This window comes from Centropristis striata, chromosome 2, assembly GCF_030273125.1.
Source record: "Centropristis striata isolate RG_2023a ecotype Rhode Island chromosome 2, C.striata_1.0, whole genome shotgun sequence".
NCBI lineage: Eukaryota > Metazoa > Chordata > Actinopteri > Perciformes > Serranidae > Centropristis > Centropristis striata.
Genome location: NC_081518.1, coordinates 18,583,380 through 18,594,054, shown reverse-complemented (window position 1 = coordinate 18,594,054; position 10,675 = coordinate 18,583,380). Strand labels below are relative to the sequence as shown.

Genomic DNA, 10,675 nt, shown 5'->3' with positions numbered 1-10,675 from the left:
AGCATATTAAATAAAAATAATAAACCAGTGAGGACAGAAACTGATTGTTCCTGACAATCCCGGTTTCATTTTTACTTTGAAATGTTTGGAAGAGTTGATTAATAAAGTTTGGAGAAGATAGAAACTATATCAGTGAGGAGCAGATCATTTCATACCCAGACTCCTCAGCTCTGTGAGAAACCATCTGTCACTCAAACCTGTCTCAGCTGTCCACGTTTCCTCTAACGAGCCCAGAGACACACTGACTGATAACAGCTGATCTGTTTATGATCAGAATCTCTCTGCAGCTTCTGGTTTGATTTGTTTAAAACAGACTGAGCTCTGAGGTTTGTGTCTCTGTAGCTTTATTTTATGTCTCTGCTGCGTGTCCTCCTAAAGTAGATTTACCTTCAATCACCATTTATTAAATCTCCATCCATTAAAGAGCACCGCCCTCCGTCCTCAGTCCACTAATCCTGATTACAGAGGAGGGGGGGTGGAGGACAGGGTCTCTGACCGCAACATACACCAACTCACTGAAAACCGGGACAGGGACGGGACAGAACACGAGATGAGACAGCAGAGACAGGAGACACAGGAGAGGCAGAGAGACAGCAGAGACAGGTGAGACAGCAGAGACCGGAGAGACAGGACAGACAGCAGAGACAGGAGAGACAAAGAGACAGGAGAAACAACGAGACAGAGAGACAGGAGAAACAACGAGACAGGAGAGACAGAGAAAGGAGAGACAGCAGAGAAAGGAGAGACAGCAGAGACAGGAAAGACATCAGAGACAGGAGAGAAAGAGAGACAGAAGAAAAAGGAGAGACGGCAGAGACAGGAGAGACAGAGGGGAGACAGGAGAGAAGGGACAGACAGCAGAGACAGACAGAGACAAGTGGGGTCGTCCCGTCACATACCTCCACCTGAACACATCACGTCACTAAAAGACACGAGGACGTAACAGGACAGAGGAGACAGGGGGGGACAGACAGGGGACAGAGAGAAGATGGTGGTGGAGGACAGCTGAACCATGGACAGCAGAGGGAAGAGAGGGACCAACGGATCCTTCAAACGTTCATCCATCAAACGCAGCGCGTCCTCCGCGTCACAGAAGGTAAGACGCTTTATTCAGAATCCTGACGGAGAAGTGTCCAAAACTCTCAAGACCTTCCTCGTCTCTCAGCATCCACACACTGACAGACATGTCCAGCTCTCTGTCTCACAGGAGACACGGGTGTCTCAAAGGGGAGAAGTATCAGCGTGATGGTCAGATGTCTCAGTACAAGTGAATCAGTCTCTCTGCTCTCACAGCAAACTGAAAACCTGTTTCTATTTCTGTGTGACCTGAAGCAGCGAGTCTCCGTCTCATACCATATATTACAGGATATATAAAAAATATAACATATATACCATACAGTCATGGAAAATGATTAGACCACTGTTTTCTTCAATTTCTTGTTCATTTTAATGCATGGTACAATTTTTTCATGGTTTTCTTGATAATAACCAAAATCATTATCAATAAAACCATGGAAAATGTCTAGATGTCAGCTCAAAAACTAAACTCTTATCAGCTATTTTTGTTGTTATCATTATATTTGTCCAAACAAATGTACCATTCTTATTTCCAGGCATTAAAATGAACAAGAAAGAAAGGAGAAAACAAGGTGGTCTAGTATATACCATATATACCACATATAACATATATACCATATATAACATATATAAAAATGTTATATATGATATATATTTAATATATATGATAAATAACATATATAATGTATAACATATATAACACATATAATATATATTACATGTATAACATATATATAATATATGTACCATATATAACATATATACCATGTATAACATATATGAAATACACACCATATATATCATATATAACATAAATATAATATATTCATACCACAGTGGATACAGTATTTATAGTGATGGACTCAGAGAAAATGTATCATTATTATTATTATTATTATTATTATTATTATTATTATTATTACCACTACTTCAGTAAGACAGAGTCATTATGTGGATTGTAGCAGATTTAAGGGACAGTTCCAGCAGCTGCAGCAGCTGCAGGAGTACTGTAGGGACCGCAAGGATTAGGAGGACGGAGGTTAAGAGGATTTTATACATAAAGAAGTGAAAGCTCCACTCTGAGGAAATTAGCCAGATACATTCAGACAGGAAGCTGAGATTAACACACACACACACACACACACACACACACACACACACACAATGTACACAATAATAAACATAATAAACAGTTCCAGTAGAGGCAATAAAGAAAACTACAACTTAAAACTGAAAATGACAAAATGTGATGTTGAAGCTGATGAACTTCTGTAGTTTCTGTGAATATAACCTTTGTTGTTTATATTGTTGTTGTTATGATTTATTGAAGTGATGTGATGACGTCGACTGTTTCCTGTTCAGACTCAGAGAGCGTGGATCGAGAAAACCTTCCAGAAGAGAGAATGTGTCCACATTGTCCCCGGGAAAGACAGCAGCAGGTCCTGACAGCCTCCACCAATCACAGCTCAATCCACTAATCCAATCTCACTCCACCAATCACAGCTCACTCCTCCACCAATCGCAGCTCAACTCCTCCACCAATCATTGTCCCCGGTAAAGACAGCAGCAGGTCCTGACAGCCTTCACCAATCACAGCTCCCCGCCTCCAATCACAGCTCCCCGCCACCAATCACAGCCCAGCTCCCCACCACCAATCACAGCCCAGCTCCTCCACCAATCACAGCTCCCCACCACCAATCACAGCCCAGCTCCTCCACCAATCACAGCTCCACACAGGTCACATGACCATGTCCTTGTTGTTGTTGTTGTTATTGTGGTTGTTGTTGTTGTTGTTGTGGTTGTGGTTGTGGTTGTTGTTGTTGGTGTCCAGGTGTGGTTGTGGTCAGCTGGTGGCGCAGCACTCGTTAGTCCCTGCCGGGTCCAGAGAGGAGGGGGCCCCTCTGGTCCAGCTGGAGGCCCAGCCTGCAGAGAGATGGAGCCCACTGAGACACACCCAGACCTCCTGCACCGACGCCTATGGGGTCATTGAGTTCCAGGGAGGAGGACACGCCAACAAGGCCATGGTGCTGCTCTACTCTATACTTTATCTATACTATACTACAACAAGGCCATGGTGCTGCTCTACTCTTATATTGTTCACAAATCTGTCTAAAGCCTGGTCAATAATCATGCTGTCTAATCAGCATCTTGACATGCCACACCTGTGAGGTGGGATGGATTATCTCGGTTTACTATCACAGATTTAGACAGATTTGTGAACAATATTTGAGAGAAATGGTTATTTCGAGTATATAGAAATAGTTCAGCTCATAAAAAATTGGAGCAAAAACTAAAGTATTGCGTTTATATTTTTGTTGAGTGTACATCCAAACTATGACTGATAAACCCCCTCCCCCTGCTCCTCCTCAGTACCTGCGTCTCTCCTTTGACTCCCGTCCTGAGCACCTCCTGCAGCTGATGGTGCGGGACTGGCAGCTGGAGCTCCCCACGCTGCTGATCTCAGTGCATGGCGGCCTGCAGAACTTCGAGCTGCCCCCCAAACTGAAGCAGGTTTTCGGTAAAGGCCTGATCAAAGCGGCGGTGACCACCGGAGCCTGGATCTTCACCGGAGGAGTCAGCACTGGTACGGCATCCTTATGTTAAGTTAGGCTAACTCAACATGTTGAACCGTTCGTGTTTAAAACTTCTTCTTCTGTGGTGTCTCAGGAGTGATCCGGCACGTTGGAGATGCTCTCAAAGATCATTCGTCAAAGTCCAGAGGGAAGGTCTGCGCGATAGGCATCGCTCCCTGGGGCATCATCGAGAACAAGGAGGACCTCATCGGGAGAGATGTAAGACACACCAGAACCAGAACCAGGGCCAGACTAGACCAGGACCAGAATGAACCAGAACCAGGGCCAGACTGGACTAGAACCAGACTGGACCAGAACCAGAGCCAGCACCACACTAAACCAGAATCAAAGCCAAACTGGACCAAGGCCAGACTGAACCAACCTTAGCCAGACTGGACCAGAACCAGAGCCAGACTGAAAAAGAACCAGGGCCAGATTGGACCAGAGCCAGACTGGGCCAGATCCAGAGCCAGACTGAACCAGAACCAGGGCCAGACTGGACCAGGAACAGAACCTGAGCCAGACTGGACCAAACCAGAACCAGACTGAACCAGAACCTGAGCCAGACTGGACCAAAACCAGACTGAACCAGAACCAGGGCCAGACTCCAGACTGGACCAGAACTAGAGTTGTTTCCGATTCCGATACCAGTATCAGAAATTGCTCTGATTCTGCCGAAAGTGCTGGCATCGGTATCGGGGAGTACTTGAGTCCAGTCACCGATCCGATACCATGTTATTTATTAAATTAGTAATCTATTTACTTATTCGCTCCGTTAATCTCTGGCACAGTTCTTCTTCACCGCCCTTAAAACAGTGGTGCTGTGCTGCAGCCTGCAGCTGCAGTTTTAGAGGGACGAGGAGGAATTGATTACGTAACACAGACACAACAGACACACACGTGTGTCAGGGCAGGTTGACGCGAGGCTTGGAGCTGAGCTAAGTAGCACTATCATGTCGGCGGGTCAAAACAGTGGATTAATGTTCCGTTAGTTAGACTATTTACATTGCAGCGCACATAGAGAGTCCAGCAGCTAATGGTGCGTTCAAGGTCTACACGAATGTCAGAATTTTCAACGTTGTTCCGAGCTCCAAGTTGCGACTTTCAAATTCTGACTTTGCGTGTAAATTAAACACACCATACATCGTTACAGTCATAGACATATATACATAGACTCCGTATTGAGTGCTGAAGCGTACGTCGACGTCGCCGCCATCTTGGATGTGGCAAAGTGGAGAAGCGGAGACAGCGAGAAGATGCCTCATTCATGTGCTGCATGGAAATGTACCAACAGATTTACAGTACAAACCCGATCGCATGGCCTTACCTTTCACAGGTAAGAATCAAAAAATACTTTTGATTGTATCTGGCTATTATAACGTAATTTTACGAACAGAATTTGCTGATTTTGGCTAATACTATGAAGTCCTGCGCATAATACTAATAAGATTTATTCATCCCCGAAGGGAAATTCGGTTGTCACAGCAGTCCAGTATCTAAGTACAATAAAATACAATAGAATAAAATAAAATACTGAGGTAGCATAAATAAAAAACAACAATAGAAAAAACACTGGATAGAACAAGGACACTTAAGAAGTTAAAAAAGCAGATCAGTTGGTAGGTTGGCAAGATGATGGTAATTATAATTATACTGATGATATGATGGCAACAATGCTGTAGTGACTAGACGGTATATAATTATAATAATAGTACAGTATATAATATAAAATATATGTAATAATAAATAGTAAAAATATAAAATAAAATAATTATAAATAAAATAGTATGATATATAATATATAGTATGATATATAATATATAAATATATAATAATAGTAATAGTAATAGTAATAATAATAAATTAGGCCGGTATAATAATAATAGTAGTATATTACAGTATATACCGTATTTTCCGGACTATAAGTCGCTCCGGAGTACAAGTCGCACCAGCCATAAAATGCATAATAAAGAAGGAAAAAACATATATAAGTCGCACTGGAGTATAAGTCGCATTTTTGGGGGAAATTTATTTGATAAAATCCAACACCAAGAACAGACATGTCATCTTGAAAGGCAATTTAAAATAGAATAGAGGCAACAACAGGCTGAATAATTGTACGGTATGCTTACATTACATGACACAACTGAGAACGTGCCTGGTATGTTAACATAACATATTAAGAGTTATTCAGATAACTATAGCATAAATAACATGCTAAGAAGTTTACCAAACCATTCGTGTCACTCCAAATAACTAAAATCCAATGAAATCTTCATCCTCTGTGTCACTTTTAAACAACTCCGCTAAGTCCGGAGGTAGAAGATGCGGCGCTTCTTCTTCTACGTCGCTTATGTCAGACTCATCCTCATACTCGGCCTAGAGCGCCCTCTTGCGGTTTAGTGTGAAAATAACATGTGAAATGATATACCGGTAATAATGTGTTAATAATTTCACACATAAGTCGCTCCAGAGTATAAGTCGCACCCCCGGCCAAACTATGAAAAAAACTGCGACTTATAGTCCGGAAAATACGGTAGTAATAATAATAATAATAATAGTAATGTCAGCAACAGTACATATAATAATAATAATAATAATAATAAATAAAAATAAATAATAATAGTAACTTAATAGTAACTTGCACACACACACAGACTGCAATTGTATAGCTGTATAGATATGTATTCTCATCAATGCCCCCTGTGTAGATATGTTCATCAATGAGAATATAAAAACGATTAATCAAATCAGTTAAATGTAAACGTTAGTGCTCTTTATTCAGAAAACCCTCATGTCACATCTACATTTCAGGATCTGGTTATTATAGACACAGATTAAATGTTAAATTTCAATATGTAATGTTGCTCCGCTGTTCGATCTGCCCTCTGTCTGCTCTGCTCTCTGTCTCTCTCTGTGTGTGTGCGCGGCGCTGACTCACCCACAAGGCAGCCTCTTGGTTATTACGTCTCGCAAAGTTGTGTGCAAAGCGCACTGGTCCTATGAAAAACATTGAACACTGGACATTCTCGTGAATTTATAAAACCCGGCCGGACGCCCCGGACAGGACGTAAAAAGTGGATATGTCCGGGCAAAAGAGGACGCTTGGTCACCCTAAACATAAGGAGTAAACATTTATAATCATCACTTTAAAAGTTACATACTTTGTTTTTGGTGCCTATTTGTTTCCCAGATATATTAGTGTGTGTGTGTGTGTGAATGGGTGAATAAGAGGCATTAACTTAAAGCACTTTGTAGAAAGGCGCTTTATGAAGTTCAGTCCGTTTCCTTTCATTAGTTTACAGGCAGATCTGCCACATCCAATATGGCGGACGCGCTAACGTATTGCAGCAACGGACCAACCTGCTCAATGCGGAGTCTATGTATATATGTCTATGGTTACAGTAAGAACTTGTTAGACCCGCCGTCAAAATAAAAGCAAAAAAACAAACATGTGGCTTTCAGAATAAGAGCACGTGTTAGCAGAGTCCACCACAGAATTTACAAGAAGAAAACCAGAAAATTTCCTCTGGAGAAATTCTGTAAGGGCCAGGGGGGCCACTGCCGGTATGTGTACACTATGATGAGATTCTTCAGAGATTTCAACTCAACTCAACTCAACTCAACTCAACTCAACTCAACTCAACTTTATTTGTAAAGCACTTTAAAACAACAACAGCTGCAACAAAGTGCTGTACATAAACAAACAGAACAAGAGACAATAAAATAAATAAAACAGGAAATAAATACTAAAATAAATAGATTTATTGCTTTTTAAAAGACAATTTAAAAAACAATAAATAAAAGCAAACCATAAAACACTAAAAACAAGAGCAGAGTCTCATGCGTGGTTAAAAGCCAAGGAATAAAAATAGGTTTTAAGATGACTTTTAAAAATGGACAGTGAGGAGGCTTGTCTGATGTGCAAAGGCAGCTCATTCCATAGTTTGGGGGCTGCAATAGAAAAAGATCTGACACTAACTGGAGCCGTGCGAGGGAGGACTGGCTGACTCCAAGGTAAAGTGAGTTACAGTAATCCAGCCGAGATGTAACGAAGGCATGGATTACTGTTTCAAAGTGCTTGTGCGTAAGGAAAGGCTTCACCTTAGCCAGCTGCCTGATATGAAAAAAGCTTGACCTCACAGCAGCGCTAATCTGACGATCTAATTTAAAATCACTGTCCATCTTAAAACCTAAATTTGACACAGTTGGTCTTATAAAATCTGCCAGAGGGCCCAAGTCAAAAGGAGGGGTTACACAAGAGCCACTAGGGCCAAACACTATCACTCCTGTCTTCTTCTCATTAAAATTTAAAAAGTTCAAGGCCATCCAGGCCTTGATGTCTTTGAGACATGACAGGGGCGGTGTGAGGGAGAAAGCATCTTTTTTCTTCAGTGGCACATATATCTGACTGTCGTCAGCGTAGCAATGGAAAGGGATGCCGTGCTTTCTCAAGATGGAGCCCAAAGGCAGTAAATACAAAGAAAAAAGCAGGGGCCGTAAAATCGACCCCTGTGGAACCCCATACAGCAGTGGAGCGGGGCTGGACTCCGAGGTACCAAGGCTTACACTTAAACTTCTGTTGGTCAGATATGACTTGAACCACTCTAGCGCAGTACCACCGATGCCCATTAGGTGGCGTAACCGAGCCACCAGGGTGCTATGGTCCACGGTGTCAAACGCTGCAGTCAGGTCCAACAGAACAAGAATTACATGGTCACCGGAGTCATTAGCCAGGAGGATGTCGTTAAAAACTCTGAGTAGAGCTGACTCTGTGCTATGCATAGTTTTAAAACCAGATTGAAACATCTCCAGGACACCATGTACATCGAGAAAAGACTGTAGCTGACCATATACGACCTTCTCCAAGACCTTAGAGATAAAGGGCAGCTTGGAGATAGGCCTAAAATTGGCCAGCACGCTGCGATCTAGGCCAGGTTTCTTAAGTAGGGGCTGCACCACTGCATGTTTAAAACCTCGAGGAACAAGACCAGTAGACAGACTACTGTTAATTACATTTAATACAGACTGCCCTATACTGGGGAAAACCTCTTTGAAGAAACGAGGGGAGACAGCATCACAGGGAGAACCCGATGGCTTAATATGGCCAACCAGGTCCTCTAAAAAAGCCAGAGACACTGGCTCAAAACCATGAAAAGCTGCAGAACAAGGAGCAGTGACTGAGGGGTCAGATGCAGGAGCAGAGATGAGGGCCCTAGCAGTAGCAACCTTGTCAATAAAAAAGAGTCAATGGTTTTGAATAACACACGCGGGTTGTGGTGGTTGGTCTCAATGATGTTTGCCAGGTATTCTCTTTTAGTCTCTTTAACAGTTGTCTGGTAGCGGCGCCAACAGTCTTTAAGGATATGGAAGGAAACCTGCAGCTTGTCCTTCTTCCACTTCTGTTCAGCTCTGCGGCACTCCCGTCTAGCTTCACGGGTTCTGCCGTTAAACCAGGGCTCAGATTTAGCTTTGGGTTGCACAGTTTTTAATGGAGCCACAGAGTCCAGTATGGTCCTGCAGGAGGAGTAAAACCAGGAGCTGAGCTCCTCAGTGTCAGCAGAGACAGGAGGCACACAGAGCTGGTCAAAAGCCACAGAGAAATGACCGGCAGTGCAAGAGTTAAAAATCCGACGTTTCTGAACAAGAGCGCCGGATTTAAATTTAGCACAGGAAAAAGCGACTTCAAACAGCACAGGCAAATGATCAGAAAACACATCGTCACAGATCTCCAAGTTAGACACAGATAAACCATGAGAAAGGACGAGGTCTAAAGTGTGTCCATGTTCATGTGTGGGACCAGACACACACTGCACCAAATTAAAAGATTTGATAAGGCTCAGAAAGTCCTTCACCAGCGGCTTTTCAGGACAGCACACGTGAATATTAAAATCCCCAAGGAAAAGGGTCATATTTCGGCATAATCTCAGCCAGGAAACCAGAAAAGTCATTCACAAAGTCCTTGTTGTATTTGGGGGGCCGGTAGATGACGGCGCACAGCACTGGATCGGAACGACCCACCTCAAACAAAGACACCTCAAAGCTGGAATATGAGGTTGAGATGATGCGCTGTTTACATTTAAAGGTATTTTTGTAAACAGTCGCCGTTCCTCCTCCACGACCTGATGTCCGCGGGGAGTTAAAGAATGAACAGCCAGCAGGTAAAAGTTCGACAAGAGCGCTGCACTCACCGGTACCGATCCAGGTCTCCGTTACACAGAGGAAATTCAGGCCACGGGAGCTAAAGAAATCCCTCAGGATGAAAGTTTTGTTCGCCAGAGATCTAGCGTTCACCAAGCAGTTCCTGGTGGGAGCCGGCGGGGCTTGTGGCCCGGTGGATCGGGGAGCCCGAGGCAGCGTCCTCAGGAGCCGGTGGTTTATCCCGCGCTGAGAGAGCCGGAGGGGGCAGAGGCGGTGGGGCCAGGGCCCCTCAGATGAGCCGATGACAGGTACCAGGCAGGCGTCTATGGGATCCAAGAAGCGCCGGGGCACAGCAAAACGAGAGAATAATCCAAGTCCTGTCCGGGAAATGGACGAAGAGTGCGTCAGTTGGAGCCTCAGCTTCACCAGCCGACCTCCGTGTCTGCCGCGGCGACGGCGACGCTTACGCCGTACAGGTAAGGCCGAAGCCCGGAACAGGTGAGGCGGAATCCCTGCCAGGAGCGGGGGCAAGGTATTTTGTCCATCGCGAACAAACGCACCAAGATCTTTGACATTTTGCCGGAGAGACAAAATGGCATAGCGATCATACACCAGCAGAGACTCAATCTGTTTAGTGCCGATGGTTAAAAACAACAGAAACACCAAACATTGCAGGAGCAGCAGACGGCCAGCCACACACACTGGCACCATCTTACTGTTGAACTGTCAGATAATTACAACAATTAATACTAGTAATGTTATAATACTATATAATATACAAAGAGCACCCCTACAACAAGCATTCCTTTTCAAGTATTTATTTATACAGCAACCTATGCCCTTTAACGTCAAAATGTGTGTGTGTGTGTGTGTGTGTGTGTGTG

The 10,675-nt window shown here is 43.6% G+C and overlaps 1 protein-coding gene across 1 annotated transcript in view; it reads left to right on the top strand.

The window, feature by feature from the left end:
* Positions 1-1,012: 1,012 nt before the first annotated feature.
* Positions 1,013-10,675, top strand: part of LOC131988727 (transient receptor potential cation channel subfamily M member 1-like) — a 35,559-nt gene continuing 25,896 nt past the window's right edge. The window contains exons 1-5 of the mRNA XM_059353960.1: positions 1,013-1,096; positions 2,440-2,516; positions 2,909-3,101; positions 3,448-3,661; positions 3,745-3,869. Of these exons, the coding sequence (XP_059209943.1) occupies positions 1,013-1,096; positions 2,440-2,516; positions 2,909-3,101; positions 3,448-3,661; positions 3,745-3,869 (693 nt within the window). The remainder of the gene's footprint in view (positions 1,097-2,439; positions 2,517-2,908; positions 3,102-3,447; positions 3,662-3,744; positions 3,870-10,675) is intronic.